We start from the raw sequence: 24,337 nt of genomic DNA, 5'->3' as shown, positions 1-24,337 counted from the left end.
GGTCAGGGTGCACGGCCTCTTTCTGCTGCAAACTCCCCAAAGGCTGGGGGATCCACCTCTGAAAATATGAAACAATACAGAAGCTCAGAGATCCAGATCCCCATCTCATAAATGATGAGACTGAGACCCAGAAGAGTGGGGAAGGATTTATCTAAAATCCAGCAGGTAGTCAATGTCCACTATGTTTCTACTTCATCTCACCAATCTCCTCTTCTTGTTCAGGATGAGTTGACATCGAAAGGAGTCAGGGGTGTTCTTTAAAATCCTTATTAGAGACCATTAGGTTGCTCACCTTGTCTCCTCTCCCATTGCTGGGTCCTGTCTTGGCCATGTGGCTGTGACATGCAGTCAGGGTGTTCTCCCGCAGAGCACTCGGGGGTAGGGACTGCTAAGGTTCTGAGAACCTGAAAGCCCTTCAGCAGTGCCATGAGTGCCTCAAATTCCCCACCCCTAGAGGGGACCCCAGAGGTCACTCCATTGTCTTGAATGGTTTCCATTTCTGCCCCACGGTCACTGACTAAGGGTGCCTACTGTGCGGCTGGCACACAGCAGGTCCCCAGGTGCAGTCACATGAGGCTGATGTTCATCCAGTAAATCAGTGTCCATATGATGAAGGGTCAGCTGGGTCACTCACTCTCAGGCTGGAAGTCAGTGCCCTGGGAGCCTCAATGTCAAGAGCTTCAGGGGATGTGCCTCTCTGGGGTTAAACTTCGCATGTGAACTGCCATCATGCCTCCATCTGAGCTGTGGGCTGCTACTGAGATCACCCAGTAGCAGCTCAGCCCTGAATCTGCCTCAGTTTCCTCCCTGACTGTCGAGTGACAGGCATTGAGGATTCAGCCAGTGTGGGATCTCACCCTGCTGACATCTGCCAAGACCTAGCATGTGATCACAGAGAAAAACCACTCATTAGGCTCAATGAACAGTTAACAGACAAAATGGCCCTGCCACTGCTGGACTTCCTATGTTGTTGCCTTTGTACCATTTCTTTTCTTTTCTTTTCGATGTTGGTTTATATCCAGTTGCATATCAAACCAGCATCTCTTCTCCAAGCCATCCAGTTTGGCTCAACTGAATATCACTCAGAAAATGGGGTGGAAAATTCAGTTTGTTGCAGTCAATCCTGAGCTTCCTTCTTTTCTTTTGGAAACCATGTTTTTCAAATGGCATTTTTATATAAATTTTACTTGAGCAGGTGTTTCTGCTTAAGAACTGAACTCAGGATTGGGGAAGGGGGGCTCTGAATAAACTATATTTCCTGTCATTGAAAAAAAAAACCTCAGCCGTACAATTGTAAAGATGAATTTTGCTCTGTGAGAGACAGGTCCGGACTTGTCATTATTCTAGTTGCCTGTCCCACCCAGAGAGCGACAGTTCATCCTTCATCAATCAGTTCTGTTCTCAGCCCAGTGCTCCCCTGTCTCATCTTCCCTTCTCTGTCCTGGAGCCCCGCTGCGGTGGCCGCTGTCCGTGGTGCTGGAGTGGCGTGTGGTCTGCTGCATGGCGGTCTCTGGGTCTCTGACATGTGTGACTCCTGTTTCTGGCGCTGTTTTAACACTGTGTCTCTGTAACTGTTTGCGCTGCTAGCTGCTACACGGAAGCAACCATGCTGTTCTCAAGGCAGTCCACCCTTGATGATTTAGATGGACCAGAAACTGTGCCTAAAACGAGTGAGCGCGCTCGGCCCGGGCTCCGTAAAATGCTCAGCATGGATGTGTCCTCCTCGTCAGCCGAGAGCACCAGCTTAGCCTCCAGGTGCTCACCCGTGCATGCTTTGTCCGTGACCGTGTCAACCCCTTCCCGTGTCATTGCACAGAGGAGTTATTGTGACCTGTGTGTTTTCGTTCACTTTTGTCTTAAGAAGGTGCATGACTAATGAAAGCATAACCAGCATCCTTCCTGGGACACAACTGGTCGTTCCCAGGATAGTGTTCTATTCAACTAACTGCTGTTTGCTTTTTGTCTGTTAGGAGTTTCTTAAAAAATCCTACTATAAACATTGTCTTCCATTTTGTAAGTATTTCACACTTTCTATTTCCAAAGGAGCAAGCATGTTTCCTCCTTGGTTGAGGGTGCCAGTAGGCAGTCCTCACAGGGAGAAGTGGATCAGGAAGAGTAGGAAACTTTCTCATAATTTTGTTCAAAGATCCACACAGTAGGAGATAATCCCAAATCCTGTATGCAGTCACGTTTGGTCAATACAGAATGAATCTGTCCACATGCTACATGCCCAACTGACATGAAAGTTAGAATATATTCAACTGTTGTTTTTAAAATAATATTATTATGCAGTAGAGTATATTACTTTGGGAGACCTTAACTTGTTTGGCTTGGGAAAGATTACTTTGGGCTTATGCTTTCTCGTTAAATCCCACAATAAAAACTATAATCATGCATAGAAATGAAATCACTTACTTAAAATCCAAAAGCTCTTCTTTGAAAAGTCAATAGGAGCACAGAAGCACAAGCTGTATTGTGCTTATCCTGACACCAAACAACCACCCAAATAACCCAATCTGAAACTAAGGGCAGTGTTGTCAAGTCAGGCAGTGTTAGGTCTCTGTTGCCAGCAGCTATGTACGTATGCACGTTCAGAGCTGCAGGAGGCTGGCACCCAGTGTTTCAGGGAATGCCACGGCCATTTAAGATGTCCTCTGGTGGGCACATGCTATGCCATTCCAATCTGCTGATTCCTGAACGTACCAGGATTTACCTGAATCCCTTTGGGGCCAGACCTCATCAAAACCCATACAGAGCATGCCTGTGATAGGTTATAGTCCCTCTGGAAGTTAGAACCTGTTGTGGGGCTGGCTCCAGTGGTCGGAAAACTGGATGACCAGTCAGTTTCATGGCCATGTCTAATCAAGGTAAGTCTTAGCCAAAAGCCATTGTCTTGGCATTCTGAGAGCCTAATTTGCTGTAGGCACATGTAGGGCCAAAGCCCTGGGGCCCTGAACACCCCCAATTAGGAACAAGAGCTCATGCAAGTCTGGCTCTTTAGCCTCAGGGCTCAGCCAGATGCATTCATTCATTCACATGTGTGCACCAGTGACCATGACAAGAGAAATCAGTCTGCACCTTTGAGCAGCTCAGTGATATGACCCCAGATGCTCACACATGCCATCTGGGGAGCAGCACCGTCTCAGAGCCTAGCAGATGATCACTGCACACCCCGTACACTCGGCATGTCCAGGTGACTTTCCCTCCTCTCTTAGGGGCCGGGTGTGTTGAGGTACACAGCACAACAGCAGGCAGGCCTTGATCTCACGGCTGTGGCTGCTGTGCTTTCGTTTCCAGTGTTTCTTGCACGAACCCATCAGGGAGAGTTAGAAGAAGGAGAGGAGAGATGCAAAGGGGAAGACAGGGCACAGAAGTAGAGTGAAGCCCAGGGAAGAGGGGCTCCTGGAAAATGAAGCTGGAAGAGGAGCTGGCAGTGCAAAGCCATTGGGAGAAGAAAGCAGGAGGGCAGTCAGAGGGGAGGGTGGGTGCAGCCCCAGGAGAGACCCTGGGGCAGAGGGTGGTGGTGGGGCTTCCACGTGCCAGGTGGTGGGGAGTCAGGAAAAGGATGATGGTGAGCGTCCAGTCAGGTGTCAGAGGCACCAGTGAGAAAAGGCACAGGATGGAAGTGCAGGGAGGAGCCAGCAGAAAGGACGAAGCAGGCTTTATCTTGCCAATGGTCCACCATTCCGGGCCTCCCCTTAAGGGTCTGGGTTCTGTTGAGAGTAGAGTGCATCTCGGCCAAGACCTATGGATCCAGCCAGCTGAGACATCTCCTTTCCCTGGGCACCTTTCTTTACAATCTGTGCTCTGGGAGGTGCGCTGTGCTCACTGTGTTTTGACTGGAAATAAACAGTGGGCCCCGTGCCTAGGAACATTGATGGGACTGAAAAGCTACACACAGGAGGGTTTGGCACCCCAGGACCTGCCGCCCAGCACCCTTCCCCCATCTCTGCACCCAGACATGATTATCCAGAAGGAACAAAGCAGATGGAACGTGGGAAGTGAGGAGGCATCCCCCCACCCACGTGCCTGGGTGCGTGGCTGTGGGTGCCACGGGAGGCTGGGGGAGTTGCTGAGGCCAGGTGGCACCCTCCGTGTCTCCTGACAGCGAGCCCACGCAGTGCACGATGCTGTACTCGCGCCAGGGGACCACGGAGACCATCGAGGAAGTGGAGGCTGAGCAGGATGAGGAGGTGCCCGAGGGGGCCCGGGAGTCCGAGTCCCCACAGGACCCGACGGAGGACGGCGACGTGGAGGCCCCACCATCGTACAGCAAGGCTGTCAGCTTTGAGCGCCTGTCCTTTGACTCCCGGGACGACTCGGCCGGCCAGACCCACATGGAGGTCAGCCCGGACGACAGCCGCTCAGACCGGCTGGAGGCCAGCATCCTGCCACCCCTGACCCACGAGCTGACAGCCAGCGAGCTGCTGCTGAACAAGTAAGAGCTGTGGCCACAGCGATGGAGCTGGGAGTGACCCTTAGTGTCCACTGGGCTGCTGGGTGCAGAGACCATGTGGAAAAGGTCCCCCTAGACATTTAGAACCACATGCATGCTCACCCCTCTCTCTGTAACACGACAGGAGGTTGACAGCACAGGATGCCTGGGGACCCAGGCAGCAGGGAGGGGTGGGCGGGGTCTCGCTGCATGGAATCAGTGCCGGGGAGGAACTGAGGCCAGCATTCTGGCAGGATGTTCCATGACGACGAGCTGGAGGAGTCGGAGAAGTTCTACGTGGGGCAGCCGCGCTTCCTGCTGCTCTTCTACGCGCTGTACAACACGCTGGTGGCCCGCTCCGAGATGGTGTGCTACTTTGTCATCATCCTCAACCACATGGTCTCCGCCTCCATGATCACCCTCGTGCTGCCCATCCTCATCTTCCTCTGGGCCATGCTGTCTGTCCCCCGGCCCAGCAGGCGCTTCTGGATGATGGCCATTGTCTACACGGAGGTAGGCGTCCCTCCAGTGGACCTGCCTGACCCCTGCTTCACATAGTCAGTTAGAGGGATCATCTTAGGTCAACACATGATTATAACCAGCAGTTGTTGGTGCTGAGAACTATAGTTGCCTTTTCATATCTCACACCTCACACAACATAGGAGCTAATATCATTCTGTAAAAAAGGAATAAGGAACAGCCTTTATGAGATTAAATAATTGGCCCAAGATGGGCTTCCCTGGTGGCTCAGACAGTCAAGAATCTGCCTGCAATGCACGAGACCCAGGTTTGATCCCTGGCTGGGGAAGATTGCCTGAAGAAGGAAATGGCTACCCACTCCAGTTTTCTTGCCTGGAGAATCTCATGGACAGAGGAGACTGGGGGGCCACAGTCCATGGGGTTGCAAAGAGTCAGACAGAGCTGAGCGATTAACACTTTCACTTTACCCAGCTGGTGAGTGGTGGGGCAGGCTTTTGAGATCTGGTGTCTGCCCTGTGATATTGACCAGCAAGACAGTAAGTATGAGGCAGACACAAGCACGGTGCCAGGGCCGGTGCATGGTCAGTGAGTGGACATTGGATCAAACAATACAGTAAGCACTTGAAACACAGTTGGATGCAATTAATCCTGATGATGTAGACATTGGAGGAGTGTTTCAGCATCAGTCTCTACAAACATCTCCACATTTACACCCTGGGCTGGCAAGGTTTTGTTTCATTCGCTTTTATTTCTTCTTGAGGAGAACTTCCAGTGAGCAATAAAATGCTGAGAGGAAAGAGTGCAGAATAAAGTGAAAATTGTCTATAGTATCTGTGCAGTTTTCTCCTAAAGATTGCAAACTAAAGCCATACTTGCAGAATAAAGATCCTGCTGTTCACATTTGTCCTAATGACCTCATTTAATAGCTGAATATTTGTATAAGTATCTAATGGAATCAGCACAAACTAGCCCTTGCATGCGTGCTAAGTCACTTCAGTCATGTCTAACTCTGCGACATTATGGACTGTAACCCTCTAGGCTCCTCTGTCCATGGAATTCTCCGGGCAAGAATACTGAAATGAGTTGCCAATGCCTTCTCCAGGGGACCTTCCCGACCCAGGGATCAAACCCACATCTCTTATTTCTCCTGCATTGACAAGTGGGTTCTTTATCACTGGTGCCACTTGGGAAGCCCAGAAACTAGCCCATTCCCTGACAATAGCAGAAGTAATTTGAGCCAAGTCAGGAGTTACCTCCATGGCCCCGATGTGTCTGTGGTCACAGGCCCTGGAGGTGTGGTTCAGGGCTTGTCCTGAAGTCAGTATCTGTGGAAAGACAATTCATTATTCCACATGCTATGTGCATTCCCAGCACCAAAACTAGACTTTTTCCCTTAATTTTTGTATCACTGTTCCTCATCTAGAGCTACTCTTAAAGGGCTTCATTTATTCTAATTTCTCACATCTGCGCAGGTGGCCATTGTGGTCAAGTACTTCTTCCAGTTTGGGTTCTTCCCCTGGAATAAGAATGTGGAACTGAACAAGGACAAGCCTTACCACCCGCCCAACATCATTGGGGTGGAGAAGAAGGACGCCTACGTGCTCTATGACCTCATCCAGCTGCTGGCACTCTTCTTCCACCGCTCCATCCTAAAGGTACTGCCCATCCACCACCTCTGGGATGTTTCCAAGGACCCGGGCTGGGATCATGAGGGGCTGGGGGGCCACGGGTGAGGTCTATCTGTGTGCTCTTGTATCCTTTGTTAACAGTTTTATTCATTTCATTCATTTTCTCAACACTGTGTACTCAATAATGGAGTTTGTGATCCGTCGGGGGAAATTTCCCCCTATTTCTACTCTGGGATGCATGCGTGCATGCTAAGTTGCTTTAGTCATGTCAGACTCTTGGTAACCCTATGGCCTATAACCCACCATCAGGGTCTTTTCTAATGAGTCGGCTCTTCCCATCAGGTGACCAAAGTATTGGAGTTTCAGATTCAGCATCAATCCTTCTGATGAATATTCAGAGTTGATTTCCTTTAGGATTGACTGTTTTGATCTCCTTGCTGTCCAAGGAACCCTCAAGAGTCTTTTCCAGCAACACAGTTTGAAAGTATCAATTCTTTGACACTCAGCCTTCTTACATCCGTACATGACTACTGGAAAAACCATAGCTTTAACTAAAGGATCCTTTGTTGATGTATGATTGGCCAGTGAAATTGTAAGGTATCAGAAGTGTATATGTGGTGATTTGATAAGCGTATATATGGTGAAAGGATCCCCATCTGGTTAGTGAACACATCCACCAGTTCCTTACCTGCCTATTGGTCGGCATTTACTGGGAACACTTAGGTTGTGCTCTCCTAGCAGTCTCCACTGTCCAGCAGTGTTGCTGGCTGCAGTCGCCCTGTTTGATGTGTGGTTTCCTATCCTGAGGGACACGCTGGTGGCCTGGATGTCACAGGGCCGAGTCCCAGCCTCTCTCTGGACAGTGGGCTGAGCTGTCCCTTTCCTGCCTCCTCAGTGTCATGGCCTCTGGGACGAAGACGACATCGTGGACAGCAGCTCGGACAAAGTGGACTCAGACGACGAGCTATCCCTCGGCCACGGCAGGAGGGCCTCCTCCGACTCGCTCAAGTCCATCAACCTGGCTGCGTCTGTGGAGTCGGTGCACGTGACCTTCCCCGAGCAGCCGGCTGCCGTCCGGAGGAAGCGCTCCAGCAGCGGCTCCCAGACATCACAGGGATCCAGCTTTTCCTCGAATAGGTCCAAGAGAGGTATTGCTGCACGGTGTCGCTGTAAGGAATCTTGAGTAGAGTTACTCCCTGGTGCCAGGGGGTCAGGGGCAAGGGAGCTGGGTGCTGTCAAGGCAGCAGATACTGTGATGTGAAATGAATGTACTTTGTAACCAGACAAAGTTCAAATCCTGGCTGAGCCGTGTGTGTGGCCTGGGGTGCTCACATCCCTGTCTAGGGTGTCTGTCTGAATTCCCCAACCCCCACCTAGGACAAAGATTTCAGGTGTTGGTGAAAAGTGACCAGCATGCTGCCTTGTACCTAGTGAGTGTCAGACACAGGATAGTTGTCAGTCATACGCAGAGATTCTGCCAGGTGTGCCCAGAGTGCTGTACATCATGATTTATTTTGAAAGTACACTTAGATTTAATCAGTAGGAACTTTAAGCCAAACCATTTGGCTTATTCCTAGGCTAGTTACTAATTTCCTAAGCTAGTTACTAACTAGCCTAGGCTAGTTATTTCCTAGGCTAGTTACTAATTTCTTACTAAACAGCCAGTGACAGGAAAGTACGCGCGTGCATTACGGTCGCCCCTCTTGGGGTAACTGCGCTTTTGTGTTGACAGCGCTCCTGTCTGAAGCTCCCCGGACCCTCTGTATTCATCTTTTTTCTGGCCAACACTGGCAGGCCATCTCATGTTGGTTTTACAGTTAGAGAAATTTGGTCCTGAAAAAAGGCATGGTTCTGGACCCAGACTAGAAAACCCACAACCAAAACCTGGGACCCCATCGAGCAGGAGAAAAACTGCTCCCCAGTCTAATTCTTTCTGGGACAGAGGTCCCGCAGCCACCCAGGAAGGAGCCAGCAGTGAGTGTAAAAGCCCACAGATGCCTTTGGCTATGGAACCAGAGTGGGGGCTGCAGATCCCACGTTCTCCGCTGCTGTTCTTACAGACACATGTGCATCCCGCCCTCTAACCAGCCTCCAACTGTCCCTCTGCCGTGGGGGTGGCGGGCTTCTACGATAGTTACTGCAACAGACGCACAGCTCACGGCGCGTCTCGGTTCCTTCTTGTCTCCAGGCAGCACGAGCACCCGGAACAGCAGCCAGAAAGGAAGCAGCGTCGTGAGCATCAAGCAGAAGAGCAGACGGGAACTTTACATGGAGAAGCTGCAAGAACACTTGATCAAAGCAAAAGCCTTTACCATAAAGAAGTGAGTGAGTGCGTGAGGATACCTGGGGGCTGGGAACACTTCCTCAGCATCAGCCAAACGTGACATGCTTGAGAAGTGACCTGTCCCATCAAAAGTGTCATTGGCTTTGGGCAGAACCAAATGCCCCACCGTGATATTGCATTCAAAAATCACTTTCCAATAGGATGATTCGTTTTTATATCCATTGCACTTCTAAACACACTAGCTCACGGTGTATAATTCCAGGCACACGAATGAGTCCAACCAGACAGGCAGTGAAGTTAAATCAGAAGGTTCTCAGAGATATGCTCACCCTGTAGAGGGAAGCCGAGGTGCACTTGAGAAGTGGTTCGTCCCTCGTGCAGCCCAAGGTCACCAGCCAAGGTCACAGGGCCCCCTCCCCAGGTATCAGGGAGGCAGACCGGCAGCAGACGGGAGTGAAAACAGGGCCGGTGCCTCAAGGCTGGCCCTGAGCCTGAGCTCTGAGACCGAGGGCCGTGCTCGCCTGGACACGGTCTTGAATTGTGAACAATGAAGAGGCGGGGCAGAGGCTGGGCAGACAGCCAGAATGGAGGCACAGGGATGGAGGAAGCTGAGCCCCAGAGCCCAGGATGATGCCTGGCCCCAGGGACGAGGGCAGAAAGGGGAGGAGCAGGGCTCCTGGCATCTACCGGGGCCCAGCAGGACCAGGAGGTCCTGTCACTCTCACCACAGCCCAGGCCCTCGGGTCTCGTTACACCTTTTACAGAAGAGGAGATGAAAGTACACGGGGCTCAGTAGTAGGATCCAAGTCTCACAGGTGGCGAGTAACTGAGTCAGGGCACAAACCAGCCCCTCGTTTCCGGGGCTACCACTCCGTTATGCTTCAGGAGAGAAGCCATGAACTTGCTCAGAGTCTGTGTCAGAGCAGGGGCCTCTGCCCCCAGTGGAGTGTCCTGAGCCTGGAGCAGGGGTGGGGGAGCTGTGGAGGATAGCAGCAGAGGGTGGAATGATGGGGTCTCTGGCAGGTCCTGCATTTCCACCCACCCTACACTGGGTATCTGTCCCATAGGACCCTGCAGCTCTACGTGCCCATCAGGCAGTTCTTCTACGACCTCATCCACCCTGACTACAGCGCTGTCACCGATGTGTATGTGCTTATGTTCCTGGCGGACACCGTGGACTTCGTCATCATTGTCTTCGGCTTCTGGGCCTTCGGGGTAGGTGGGGGACCGAGGCCACCGCACCCCGGGGATGAGCGATGCTGTCCTGCGGGTGCGTCCAGGCCTGAACCTACGGTCTCCTCCCCAGAAACACTCAGCCGCGGCCGACATCACGTCCTCGCTGTCCGAGGATCAGGTGCCGGGGCCCTTCCTGGTGATGGTGCTCATTCAGTTTGGGACCATGGTGGTGGATCGGGCACTCTACCTCAGGAAGACCGTCCTGGGAAAGGTCATCTTCCAGGTCATCCTGGTGTTTGGGATTCACTTCTGGATGTTCTTCATCCTGCCTGGCGTGACCGAGAGGTGAGGCCTTGGAAACTGGAGCTGTGGGGCCATTTTCCTGCACCCCGTCGGGGAAGGAAATGTTTTGTAAGGATAAGCCCATAGGGAAGGAGAGGGTAGGGGTTAATAGTACCACTGCAAGTCAGGGTTTAACACAATGCAAGTGCATTGCCTTACAGCTCTGCAGGCCAGGGGGCAGACCCAGGCCTCACTGGACTGAAATTACGATGTGGGCGGGGCGACGGTCCTTTCTGGAGAGTCCCCAGAGAATCCATCTCTTGACCTCTTCCAGCTTCAGAGATGCCTGGGGTCTCCTCCTCCTTCTCCAAACCCTGCATCTCTTCCCTGCCGCGTCTCCTCCTGCCTACAACCGAGCAAGGCTGTCCGGCTAAGGCCTGCTCGTGGGGGCCCCCGGGCAGCAACTCTTCTTCCTGACCTCCAGGTCCCCAACCCTAGCATGTCTGTCAAGTCCTCTTGGCCGAGGAATGTCACATGTCCCCAGGTTCTGGGGGTGAGGACATGCCCATCTTTGGGTGAGATCTGGAGGCATTCTTCGGGTGACCACACTGCCCTCCCAGCTTTGAAGGATGTCATTAGCTTAGGAATGACTCCTGCCAACCAGATGCGGCTGAGACGTCTGTGATAAGGACCTGCCTTTAGAAGCCAGAGGGTCGATTAGGCTTTTCTCTCACCCTAAACTGGTGTCCTTCTGTACCATAAGAGCATCCCACCCTGCACTTTTCTGTTTTCTCTCCCAGGAAGTTCAGCCAGAACCTGGTCGCGCAGCTGTGGTATTTCGTCAAGTGTGTGTACTTTGGGCTGTCCGCCTACCAGATCCGCTGCGGCTACCCTACTCGGGTCCTCGGCAACTTCCTCACCAAGAGTTACAACTACGTCAACCTCTTCCTGTTCCAGGGGTGAGGGCGCTCGGTGCCATCCTGGCCATGCACAGGGTGTGGGGGATCCGGGGGCAGTAGGGGTATGGGGAGGTGCAGTGGGAGGCAGATTCTTTACCATCTGAGCCTCCAGGGATGGGAGTGATTCTGTGGCCATGGGGGGAGGGGAGCCTTCGCAAGTGGAACTAGTGGTAAAGAACTCGCCCCGCAGTGTGGGAGATGTAAGAGACATGGGTTCGATCCCTGGGTTGGGAAGATCCCCTGGAGGAGTGCAGGGCAACCCACTCCAGTATTTGTGCCTGGAGAATCCCATGGACAGAGGAACCTGGCGAGCTTCAGTCCATAGGATCGCAAAGAGTCAGACACGACTGAGCAGCTGAGCAAACAGCACACTCCCATTCACAAGAGCGTCAAAAATAATAAAATACTTCAAGATAAATTTAGCCGAAGAAATTAAAGATTTTTACAAAGAAAACTATAAGACTTAATGAAAGAAATTGAAGACACTTTCAAATGTATTTATAAAAGGAATTCCGGTTTTTTAAGACCATCAGCCAGAAAAAAAGGAAAGGCAAATACCATTCCTTAACACACTGATAATGAAAAGCAGTTGTACTCCATGTTGAATTTTTATAGTAACAGTGACCTTGAGAATTTTTCTGAGTTGTCAGGGCTGACAGTCCAGACCTCCATGAGCCTGCAAGATTGTCCGGTGATGGGGCCAGCCCACAGCTATCCTTCTAACAAGACTTGGTTTCTACAGGTTCCGCCTTGTCCCTTTCCTGACGGAGCTGAGGGCTGTGATGGACTGGGTGTGGACAGACACGACCCTGAGCCTGTCCAGCTGGATCTGTGTGGAGGACATCTATGCTCACATCTTCATCCTCAAGTGTTGGCGGGAGTCGGAAAAAGTAAGCCAATAGCAGTGCCTCAGCCGTATTTGTGTCTTTTAGATACAGGCCGGTTATAAGATTGATAGGACCTTCTGCAAGTTTTGTGGCCCAGTAAATGAGGCAGAACCCACCAGGACCTATGAACGCCCCATTGACTTTACCCTGCTGGAGTTAGGAATCTGGACCTGCCGCTGCCATAGCGAGAAGAGCCTCCAGATGATTTTTCTGGCAGATGCTTGTGGTTGTTGTGAGAAGAGGTGACACGGTGCTAGACCACACAGTCAGTCTAAAATGGCTCATCTGGGAGCAGGAGGGGGTGAGATGTGCTGGAGGAAAGTGGTCCAGGTGTCTGAGACTCAGGTTCACCCTGAGTCACTCTTCGATGAGGGACAGAGGAGGCAACCTCTTTGTGCAAAGGAAATTAAAGTGAAAATATCTGCTTATTCTACTAGGTTGGATATTAAGGTTTAGATGTGGATGGAATCGTGATTCCATCAATCCTAAAGGAAATCAGCCCTGAATACTCACTGGAAGGACTGATGCTGAAGCTGAAGCTCCAATACTTTGGCCATGATGCGAACAGCCGACTGACTGGAAAAGACCCTGATGCTGGGAAAGACTGAAGGCAGAAAGTGAAGAGGGCAGCAGAGGATGAGATGGTTGGATGGCATCATCAACTCAGTGGACATGAACTTGGGCAAACTCTGGGAGATGGTGAAGGACAGGGAAGCCTGATGTGCTGCAGTCCATGGGGGTCGCAAAGAATCGGACGTGACTTAGCGACTGAACAATGGCATGGTTATTCAAGGAATTTTTCAAAAGTTTATCATATGTATGTAGTCCAGCCTCCAGAGCACCCGTTAAAGAACACAGGTCCTGTAGAAGCAGCATCTAAGTATGGAATAGGCGTGTAGACCCGAGCAGCCTCCACGACACATGGCGGAGCTGAGCCCCCCACTCGCCTGCAGGCTGAGCTCCGGGCTGGGGAGCCCTTGATGCAGCAGATGGAGGTGATTCCAGCTTGGACAGTGTGGTCCTGACAACATGTGTCACGAACGAAGTTAAAATGTTTTCCACCCGCCAAGGGAGGGGAGGAGCCCCTTGAAAGGCACAGTTTCGAATATTCAGGAATTTAAAGTAAAATGTCTTTCTCCCACCTGATCCTTTAAAACCAGAGGTTTATTCAGCAGAAGCTTTGGTCCCTTGGTCCACAGGTCTGCCTCCAGCAAACCCACAGAGTCCTTTTAAGGAAAACACCACTCAGACCCTAATGGACCCTGTTGGGGTCACAGAGCAGGCTCCTCACAGCCCAGCATCACTGCCTCCCTTGTTCCAGGGCTGGGTCTGGATGCATTCTGAACAGATTCAGGACTCAGTCCTGGGCAGACTTTGGGGTCATAGTGCCTGCCCTTCCTGGGGACACCACCTGAGTGTGCCACCTTCCCGTTGCAGAGGTACCCACAGCCCCGGGGGCAGAAGAAGAAGAAGGTGGTCAAGTACGGGATGGGGGGCATGATCATCGTGCTGCTCATCTGCATCGTCTGGTTCCCGCTGCTCTTCATGTCTCTGGTCAAATCTGTCGCCGGGGTCATCAACCAGCCCCTGGACGTCTCAGTCACAATCACCCTGGGCGGGTACCAGGTAACCATGCCCCACTCCGGGTCTCCAATCCCCCGCCCCACTGTGGGTCCTTACACAGCACGGCCCTCTCCCTGACCACCACCCGGATGACTTACTGAGGTTCGGTGGACCCCCATCTCCTGTCTGAATATTGATAGTTCTGCAAATATGTGAGCTAAGGTGCAGGAGACAGGGAAGAGAGAGCTCTGCACTGGCTGTGGGTAATACACGGTCTAATATTGTTCTCAGAACCCAGGATGCACAGAAGGAATTTCAAATATTAACTGTCCCATGTGTCTTTGTTTTCCAGCCTATTTTCACAATGAGTGCCCAGCAAAGCCAGCTGAAAGTTATGGACCAGACAATGTTTAGTAAATTCACTAAAGCTTTTACTAAGGACACTGTAAGTAGATGCATGGAGTTGGTCTCTGTGAACAGCGGTCACCTTGGCCAGCTGACTGTCGTCACCTTAGTCACCACTTGGCCACGACCTGAGCTGGAGGGCAGGACTTCCTAGGGATGATCAGTTGTTACACTGCAGGTTCCTGGCCACTGGCCACTTTGATCACCTAAGATGTTGCGTCTGTATTATTGGACATAAGTGATAATAAACATAATTCTAATTCAGAGAATCTTCATGTTAAGCACAACAGGTGCTGATCCTTTTAAAATCTCTAAAGTTTTAAAATCGTGGTGGATATTGATCCCTTTGACTGGGAGGTCTCCTGCAGGAGTCTATCCTAAGAAAGTCATTCAGGATATGGGAGAAGCCCCAGGCAGGTGCCTGCTTGTGACAACATCCTCCACATTCATAAGAACTAGGCAGCTTGGGGATTCAACAAGTAGGACTGAACGAATCAATTATGGCAGATTTTCCAAGCAAATTCCTTTCTAATAAGATGATAATTATGAGTATGATTTCATGGTGTGAAAATTTCTCAAAATGAAAGAGATTTAAAAGGATGCTATTATTTTAAAATTGATTTAAAAAATTAAGACATGCATCCTTAACTGTATAGAACGGGAATCAAGTTCTGGTGGTGGAATTGTGGCTGATGTCATCCTTCTCTCTGCATTCCATGCTTTTAATAATATGACAGCATGACTCTTCATGGTTGAAATCAGCTTTACAAATTATACTTTTCATTTAAGTACAGTGATTAGGCAAACAGATGCTTTTCCCCATTGTAAAATGATTGGCCTGTAATGCCCACTGTCAGCGCTAGTCTTGAGGAATACACAGCTGTGAGGAAGGGCCCAGATGTCCAGGGCGGATTAAATTTGTCTCTCTTATGAGAGGGATGTTCCCCAATAGTTGATACATTTCTTTTTTTAGTGGGAAGGGAAAGATGACATTAAATCATCTGATTTTTCTGTACTGTTTGATTGGAGTGATTCCATGGCCTTGTGGGGAGGGGGCCTTCCCAGGTGGCACTAGTGGTAAAGAACCCCCCGCCCGCAACAATGCAGGACATGTAAGAGACATGGGTTCAATCACTGGATCAGAAAGATCCCCTGGAGGAGGGCATGGCAACCCACTCCAGTAGTCTTGCCTGGAGAACCCATGGACAGAGGGGGCTGGCAGGCTACAGTCCATAGGGTTGCAGAGTTGGGCATGACTGAATCTGCCCAGCACCCATGCGCATGGGAGTAGCAGCACCACCACTGGGGTCTGGTGATGTGACTGGAGCTCTTAGCGCCAGCACACACCAGGCACCCCATTGGGACGAAAATCCCTCTGCAAAGCCAGATACAGGGAAGGGTAGTCACCTTCTTGCATGTCCTCAGGGGTGTGGTCTATTTATGCAGCTGTGTTTGTGTGCATACAGGGTGCTATGCAATTTCTGGAAAATTATGAAAAAGAAGACATAACAGTTGCAGAACTGGAAGGAAACTCAAATTCTTTATGGACCATCAGCCCTCCCAGTAAGCAGAAAATGATACACGAACTCAAGGACCCCAATAGTAGCTTCTCTGTTGTTTTTTCATGGAGTATTCAGAGGTAGTTACTGGATTTCCGTGCATAATTTCCCCCTTTTCCCCAACCTGAACTTGGGGTGGGGGTGGGAGGCGTGGGAGGTTAGAAACCTCAGGTTAACGTGGATCTGGGTTCATGTTACTTCTTGGGTAACATCCATTCAATGCCACAGCTAATGTTTTTGTGTGTTATTAAACAGTGATTTGCCTGAGACTCATTGGCCCAGCAAGAACGTCTCAGTTTTCCTTTTTCTACTAACTTTAGCTCTAAAGCCGCTGACAGTGAGGTCTGTGAGCAAAAGAGAGAGGTGGAGAGAAAATAAATAGAGTCATGACTCATAAAATGAAACTGAGTTGGGTGATGCATGAGATTTCCCTGAGCTTGGGGTTTGGTCTCATAACACAGCACCTGTAGCCCCTGGAACCCTGAGTCTCCCTTGCCGCCCCGAGCGCTGGGCAGCCCCTGTGGCTCTTCTCTCCAAGCCTGAGCTGGGGGAGCCCCTTGGGTAGGTCCAGAGGGGGAGAGCAGGGATATTCCTACACTCCCCCCCCCTCCACAACATGAGCCTCTGGCCAGCCTGTGGCCACCACATCACTTATCTCAGGAAAAGTTCTCACATCCAAAGCCCAACGTGTCCGTGGGGCTGCTTGGAGGCCTGACCCAGCACCTTGGCTGATGAGCTTTGTTTCTCTCAGGACTCCAGGCAGGCGTGGAGTAGGCTTGTTGGGTGCACAATACTAGCTTCTTGGCTGGAATTAAGAGAGAACCATGATAGGTAAAGAAGAAAGCCTTCTGGAATCTGAATTCAGAGGGAAATAGTAAAGAAGGATTTTGGAGAGGGCTGCTGAGACTTTAAAGACCTCCTTTAATCTTATTTTCTCCTTTTAAATGTCCCAAACTCCCCACATGGAATTCAGTGTTGGCAAAAATGCACTTCTTAGCCCTTCCTTTGAAGAGCCACCCCCCAAAATTAAAAACCAATTTCTGATTGAACATTCTGTTTTTAATTGAGATAATGGACATGTGGCATTGTTCTAGTTGCAAGGGAGCAACATGGTGATTTGATATTTATGTACTTTTCAAAATGGGCACCACAGTGTCTAATGAACACTCACCACATGGTTACCAACCATTTTCTCCTGTGATGAGAACTTTTAAGATCTACCCTTAGCAACTTTCAAATATGCAGTGGTGTTTTATTAAAAATAGTCACCATGTTATTTATTACCTAACCAGGACTTAATTATGTTATAACTGAAAATTCATTCCCTTTAACTTCCTTTCATTCCTGAAATGAAATAATCCATTTCATTCACCACCACCACCATCTCTGGGAACCACCAATTCGTTCTCTGTATCTATGAGTTCAGGTTTTGTGGTTTTATTTCTAGATTCCACATACAAATGAGATTATACAGTATTTGTCTTTATCTGACTTATTTCACTTAGCCTAATGCCATCAAGATTCATCTATGTTGTCACAAAGAGTAAGATTTCATTCTTTTTATTCCTGAATAATATTCCATCATGTGTATGTGTCATATCTTCTTTATTCATTTATCTGGACGCATGCGTTGCTTCTGTGTTTTGACTATTGTAAATGCTGCAGTGAACATGATGGTACAGATATGTTTTCAAGTTAGTGTTTTCATTTGCTTTGGAAAAATACCCAGAAGTGGGATTGCTCCTATAGTAGTTCTATTTTTAGTTTTTTGAGGAATCACCAAACTGTTTCCCACAGTGGCTACACCAGTTTCCATTCCCACCAACAGTGCAAAAGTGTTCCCTTCTCCCCACATCCTCACCAAAACTTGCTGTCTCTTGTCTCTTTAGCGATGGCCATCATGGCCATTCTGATAGATGTGAGGTGACATCTCATTGTGAATATTCTGTTTAAAGTCTGGATTCTGTGAGTCCTCATGGAGACTAACATCGCTGGGCTAATATAAAGTGCCTCAGAGCCCTATTAGATGCTCAGATCCCTGTCTCTTTGGGTCCCCACACTCTTCCTCCTCACCTGTGGTCTGTGTTGAAGGTGCTTGTAGCCTTCTTGGCTGTCTGAGAGGCTGGATGCCCAGCTGAGGTGAACAGAGAGGTGGGGGTTGACAACTGTGGACCCAGTGAAACTTGGTGAGAGGAGTATTTCAGGAGTTTTAATCTCACCTGTAGATTTGTGAATAACCAGTGACCTTGACCTCTTCTTTTTTCTTTCACAGAAACATGAGTCTGGGTGCAAAAGCAGAAATAGCAACAGATAAACTTTCTTTCCCTCTTAAAAACACGACACGAGAGAATATTGCTAAAATGATAGCCGGCGGCGACACAGAAAGTTCCAGGACGCCTGTGTGAGTTGGTCATCGTTGTTAACACAGTGACAGTAGGCGTGTGTGTCTGGTGCAGAGTCTCCTCTGCAAACATGGGTGGGCCAGAAACTCAACCTGCTCACTCGGGTGACTCGAGTGAGCCTGTGCTGAGAACCCCCGACGGGCTGCATCAAAGCCCCACCTGCTCTCTGCCCACTCCCTCCCCGCCGCGAGTCTGGGGAGGACAGAACTCTTCTCCAGGTGACAGACCTTGCTCCCACCTGGCGTAATCACCAAGGAGAGACCTCTGGAGACCCTTTTCTACCATCACCCCTGCTTCTGGGGCACTGAATGCCTGGCTAATGGAGGGGAGTGAGGAGAAGGCAAGGGGGCAGAAGGAAATTTGAGGGGGAGAAGTTATATCTTTATATATTCTCCTGTCACATAACACTGCACTCCAAACACCTAAGCTGTGATGTTAGAGTCTCATGTCAGAACCAGCAGGAGCAAACAACTGCTGCTGATCCTAAACTGCCCAGTGCCCAGCTCCATCCCGTCTGTCCCCCTTTGTCTGCCCCAACCCATGTCAAAGCGCTGAGGGTGAGAACCACCACCATGCAACCCTCAGACATGATTCTGAAAGGACCCCATGTCAGACACTGAACACCAAGGGCCCCTGAGAACCGTCAGGCTCTCCCCATCGCTTCCCAGATGAGAAAGCAACCTAGAGAGATGGAGCAACTGTGGGCTGAGGGCTCGGGTTCCAGTCCTCTGTTCCCTACACCCGCATCCTCATATCAGCTGCAGCAGCCCATTCCGCTATACGGAATTTTGAAATCCTGAAAATTAAAATTGGAAGAGTGGGCGGATCTTAGCAAGAAAGATAGCCCCTTGCTTCAGAAAAGTCACAGGTGTGGAAAAATCTGTGTAGCCATTTTTAAGCCATTAACTAGCTTGGTACAAAGGTGGCCTGAACATCTGGTTAGAACCTGGTGAATTTATTCAGATTTGGAGACTTTTGATTTTAATGGACACTACGTGTATTTACATTATGTAAAATACACATACACTATGATGACTGAACATTGCATAATTATAGGAAGACTCTCACCATTATTTGTTTGAAATGAGGTTGAAAGTAGCAAAAAAAAAAAAAAATCATCATCCATGGTGATGCAGTGGTAAAGAATCTGTCTGCCAATGCAGAAGACTCAGGAGATGTAGGTTTGATTCCTGGGTCAGGAAGATTCCCTGGAGAAGGAAATGGCAACCCACTCCAGTATTCTTGCCTGGAAAATCCCATGGACAGAGGTGTCTGGTGGGTTATGGTCCATGGGGTCGAAGCAACTGAGCACGCAAAACAGCTAGAACTTAATTACTTCTTTTTTTTTTTCTTCTTAATTCCCAGGACCATAGAAAGGATTTACCCGTACTACGTGAAAGCACCCAGTGACTCTAACTCCAAACCCATAAAGCAGCTCTTATCTGGTAAGAATGAGAAGGAATCACTTCAGAATGGTTCTTAATCTTTTCTTTCAATCAACGTCTATAGTTTGCCCTTTCAGCCTCTATCAAGCTCCTTGCCAGGTTTCTTTCTCATGTGACATGGTTCACAAGACGCCTAAGGCTCCAGGCTGTGTCCACCAGCAAGAAGGGATCACTCACCCACCCGGGGCATGTTCATCTTCCTTTCTTCATCAATATAGAACTTGATTGACTGAAATCCATGTTGAGTGACAGGTTAACTGATTTATCAGAACCTATTTACTTGCTTCTATTAGCAAACACATCTTTGGCAGAAAATTGCCTCCTACAGTGTTAATGCCAAAGGCCCCATGATAAAAACAATAAAAAGATGGCAGGAAATGGACGTGATTCAGCCCAAGGGTGATTGAGTGCCAGTAGTCGGGCTCCATCTATTAAAGTTCTCACCCAGCAAAACTCAGCTCAGAGGTCACTTCCTCTGGGAAGCCGACCAGAAGCGGTCTCCCCAGGCTCACAGACCTTGTTGGTACAGGTGCTGTGGTGGTTGCCACATGCCCATAAACTGTACTTGTGGAGGTGGCCTTTCCCACTGGGCCAGGCTGCATGCGACTGGGTGATCCCTGAGCACCTCCTGGAGCACCTTCTTCCTGGAAGATGCTCAATAAACAGGGCTAACAGGAAGGAGTCCGTCAATTCCATCACAAGTCAGTTATTGCGGTTTTTAAATGTCTAGTTAGTTGTTGGGACTTGTCAGCAAAGATGTTCCAGTAATGGGGTTCCCTTCTCCCTGTGATGTGGTTGCTGTCTCATGTAGCAGCAGGACTGGCCTCTTGGAGAAAAAGAGAGACCCTCCCCCGCCAGGCCCACCACTCCTTTTCCTCACAGAGTCAACAATGCCCCTGTGCACTCATCCTGGGACCCAGCGCCATGGGTACCAACCATCTTGTGCCATCCTGGAACTGCTGTGTCCATTAAATCCTTAAACATTCCTGCTGACCAGATTTCATGTTTCTCCTTCTCCAGAAAATAATTTCATGAACATCACGATCATTTTGTCCAGAGACAATTCAACTAACTCAAACAGTGAGTGGTGGGTTCTCAACTTGACTGGGAACAGAATCTACAACCAGGAAGCGCAGGCCCTGGAGCTGGTGGTCTTCAACGACAAGGTCAGCCCCCCCAGCCTGGGGTTCCTGGCCGGCTACGGGTAAGGAGCCGTTTTGCAATCGATGGTCATGACAGGGCCCCTTCTGCACCACACCAAGCTGAGGACGGACGTCTTTTATCTTCCTAGAATTCTCAGATTCTATATCTGTGTTATTAGAATTCACAGATCCTTGGCTCTTCATATTATATTTTTAAAATTTTATTGAAGTATAGTTGATTTACAGTGTTGTGTTAATAGCTACTGTACAGCAAACTGACTTAGTTGTACAGGTATATGTATTTCTTTTTCATATTCTTTTCCATTATGGTTTGTCACAGGGAACTTTGTTTTAAAAAATGAGGAACCAGAGTCCCAGAGAAGTAAAAAATGCCTTGGGTAGTCCTTCCACCAAACACAGGACCTGAAGCCATATTTGTCGTATCTCCAGCTTTTTAACTATTCCTTCCTGCTACCACACAGTTCGGTGCAATTTGGGGTTTAATCTAGAAATTGGGATTGAGTTCTCTCTTTTCTGCTGATGTTGCCTTCTGACCTTAGCAGATGAGAGTCAGTCAGAAATCAATTTGGGACGTGCCTGATGTTACCACTTCTCCACCTTCTGATGCTTCAATCCTCTAACAGGCACCCCTGACAGGACACTAAGGTTTTCCACTTCCTAGAAAGAGCCTCTTAAAAAATCATTGTCTCTTAGGAATTTTATTATAAACACGAATCTCTGTGAAAGGCAGGGAAAAGTTCTCAATACAGAAAGTGTGTATGATACAATTGCATTTCTACCACATATATTATGTAGCTTCCTCAGCTGGCTCAGTGGTAAAGAATCTGCTTGCCAAGAGAGACTGGTTCGAGCCCTTGGTGGGGAAGATCCCCTGGAGAAGGAAATGGCAACCCACTCCAGTATTCTTGCCTGGAGAATCCCATGGACAGAGGAGCCTGGAGGGCTATAGTCCATAGGGTCTCAGCGAGTTGGATACAACTGAGCACTCATGCACACTATGTAGCTTATGCATATAACATATGCAGTAAAACCACCAGAAGTTCATACGTGAAACTATTAACACTGCTTGTTTCCAGAAGGTGAGATTTCAAAGGACTTTCATTTTTCAAGTCCAACAATTCTATAATGTGTAATTTTAGAAAAGAGAGAGAAAGCATGCATTACCTTTTTCATTAGCAAAAAAGTCAATGTTTTCACCAAAGTGGAATAATTTAAGCTTTGGTAAGTCTATCACATCTTCTGTGGCATTTGAGGGAAAGTGTTATTATGTTTTCTCGTGTGTGTGTGTGTTTCTATTAACCATATTTAAAGAGTCGGACAAAACTGAGTGACTGAATTGAACTGAACTGAACTGCTAGATACTATTTCTACCTCTTTTTCTTCATCTTTTTTCCCCTAGTATCATGGGCCTCTACGCTTCCGTGGTGCTGGTGATCGGGAAGTTTGTCCGGGAATTCTTCAGCGGGATTTCTCACTCCATCATGTTTGAAGAACTTCCCAACGTGGATCGGATTCTGAAGTTGTGCACAGACATTTTTTTAGTCCGGGAGACGGGGGAGTTGGAGCTGGAGGAGGATCTCTATGCCAAATTAATATTCCTGTACCGGTCACCAGAAACCATGATCAAATGGACCAGGGAGAAAACAAACTGACACCCTGGCCACAGACCACGAGCCGAGTTAACGTGGGGATTTTCCAAAGAAAAGAAGAAAAGCACAATCTTGTCCTGCGAGCTAAGCATTTCCAGTTCGGCAGAAACAGTCTCTGTGCTGACGGGAGCAGAAGGGCTGGGCTCCCTTTTGCCCCCAGAGCTACGAGCCAAGGCGCTGTTGAAACATCCTTTGTGTTAATTCCGTTCCTCTGAAGTCGGGGGCTGCTCGCCTGTGGCCGTCCACGGTGCCTCGCATCCTGATTGACTGTGTGGAGGAGTTGTTGACAGGTCTGGTCCTCAGAGACACAGAACAGCAGGAGGAGGAAGGAGAGACCTTCTCCTGGGTGAACGGTGCCCTCCTGGAGATACCCGGTCATCGCAACGCCATGCCCGGTGCTCGGCTGCCAAGGGGACGCTGCTGTGGGGAGGGGCCAGGGGCCTGCACCCCAAATATGCAGCAGAGTGGGGGCTGAAACCCCTACATCCACTTCTAGGGGGAAAGAAGGAGGGGCCGGTGACCCATGGTGACGCCAGTGGAAGGATAAGCCTCATTCTAAGCAAAAAGATAACCTTAGTGACACTTACTGCCTTACCTTAACTGAAGAGTAATACGAAATCTTTCCATTCAACACCAGTGACTTCTCAGGAAAAAAAAAAAAAAAGCAGCAAAACAAAGACATGGATGCAGTGTTGCCGAGGCCCAGCTGGTGGCTCTTCTGGTTCCAGAGAGTTCCTGCTCCCCTGAAATCCCGACCCAGGAGACAGACAGAGATGCCACCCAGTGGAGGTGGGGTCCTTGGACGCTGTAACCTTTGCTGACTGAGGTCTGAGCTCCCCTCTGCCCCCCCAACCCCCACGCTTCCTCCCATTTCCATGACTCACAGCAGTGGTTTTTCCAGTATGTGACGTTTTTTCCCCTGTTTTTCAGGTCTCTCAACGAGTTTACATATTCCAATTCACATTTTTACATCTGAGACGGGTTTTTTTAAGTTCATAATTATGAAAGAAATATGTATATTGAGCTTGGGGAAATAAACAAACGGCCTTTTCTTAAATTATTATTATGGGTCATACAACGTCTTCATGAAATAACAATGTAGCATGAAAAATTGATGATTGACATGTAGTTTTCATTCCATATTAAAGGACAGTTTCTGAGAAGAATCATTGAATGGACTAGAATATGTCCCAAATAATTGACCCTCTGTAGTTTGGGTTCGGGACTGATTGAGAATAAAGCACATCCTGCAAAGTCACTTTAAGAATACTCTTCCTTCTGCCTTGTTGCATGAAATAGGAGAAGCGACTCTTCTGTACTGTGTGCCCAGAGCTAAGAACCCACTTCTGGTGGGTTGGCTGTATTGTCGGTTTTCTCATGTGTGTGCTCAAGGGGATTAAAAAAAGCAGAAACGACTGGTAAAAAATAACCTTCCCAGGAGGAAACCATTACAGTGAATACAGAGCTTTTAAAACATATCAGAGTTCAAACGATGCCCAGTGTCTTCTGGAAAATCAGTGCAGACCTGCACCTCAGCTGTGAATGCCTGGAACCTCCCGGACCACTTAGGGTAAATGCTTGTCGTCATAGCAATAAATTCCAAGCACTCAGCGACCTCCTCAGCCTGCCTGCACGTTCCTGGTTGTGAATTCTTTCTTTTAAAGACATCAGCGGGGGATCTGGAGAGAGCATACAGCACACTTAGGGAGGAGGGGAGAGGGACTCTCTCTAACAGGCACAGAGGTCAAGGACGCAGGGATGGAAGACAAGTCCCATTGTTCAAGAAAGATCCTCGGGTGTGGAGGAGGGAGGACACAGAGATGTAGAAAGCCCCGTCCTGCCTGTGTTGGAGGGGGACTCACCCAGAGAAGGAGGTGGCTGGCTGGGACCCCAGCCCAGCCTGTCACCACCCCATTCAGCTGGCTTCTCTGGCAACAAGAAGGAGTCAGCAGGCTGTAACCAGCCACATCCTCAGCCACAAATGAGCACCAGGCCCTGCCCGGAGGATGATGGACGTGTG

The 24,337-nt window shown here is 49.2% G+C and overlaps 1 protein-coding gene across 6 annotated transcripts in view; it reads left to right on the top strand.

The window, feature by feature from the left end:
* PIEZO2 (piezo type mechanosensitive ion channel component 2) overlaps positions 1 to 23,575 on the top strand; it is a 240,735-nt gene extending 217,160 nt beyond the window's left edge. For 3 of the 6 annotated variants that reach the window (XM_043444481.1, XM_043444480.1, XM_043444479.1), the window contains 17 exons: positions 1,588 to 1,755; positions 4,109 to 4,438; positions 4,690 to 4,948; positions 6,388 to 6,570; positions 7,439 to 7,691; positions 8,732 to 8,864; positions 9,895 to 10,042; positions 10,134 to 10,348; positions 11,086 to 11,244; positions 11,987 to 12,134; positions 13,569 to 13,757; positions 14,047 to 14,139; positions 15,566 to 15,738; positions 17,931 to 18,059; positions 19,426 to 19,505; positions 20,526 to 20,709; positions 22,068 to 23,575. In XM_043444481.1, the coding sequence (XP_043300416.1) occupies positions 1,588 to 1,755; positions 4,109 to 4,438; positions 4,690 to 4,948; positions 6,388 to 6,570; positions 7,439 to 7,691; positions 8,732 to 8,864; positions 9,895 to 10,042; positions 10,134 to 10,348; positions 11,086 to 11,244; positions 11,987 to 12,134; positions 13,569 to 13,757; positions 14,047 to 14,139; positions 15,566 to 15,738; positions 17,931 to 18,059; positions 19,426 to 19,505; positions 20,526 to 20,709; positions 22,068 to 22,320 (3,097 nt within the window). In that variant the 3' untranslated portion in view covers positions 22,321 to 23,575. Of the gene's footprint in view, positions 1 to 1,587; positions 1,756 to 4,108; positions 4,439 to 4,689; positions 4,949 to 6,387; positions 6,571 to 7,438; positions 7,692 to 8,731; positions 8,865 to 9,894; positions 10,043 to 10,133; positions 10,349 to 11,085; positions 11,245 to 11,986; positions 12,135 to 13,568; positions 13,758 to 14,046; positions 14,140 to 15,565; positions 15,739 to 17,930; positions 18,060 to 19,425; positions 19,506 to 20,525; positions 20,710 to 22,067 lie in introns of those variants that run through there. The other 3 variants (XM_043444482.1, XM_043444483.1, XR_006265021.1) reach the window with 2 other exon arrangements.
* The last annotated feature ends 762 nt before the right edge of the window (positions 23,576 to 24,337 follow it).

Source organism: Cervus canadensis, chromosome 23 (genome assembly GCF_019320065.1).
Source record: "Cervus canadensis isolate Bull #8, Minnesota chromosome 23, ASM1932006v1, whole genome shotgun sequence".
Lineage (NCBI taxonomy): Eukaryota > Metazoa > Chordata > Mammalia > Artiodactyla > Cervidae > Cervus > Cervus canadensis.
The sequence above is the reverse complement of the archived record's forward strand: the minus strand, read 5'-3'. Positions and strand labels throughout refer to the sequence as shown.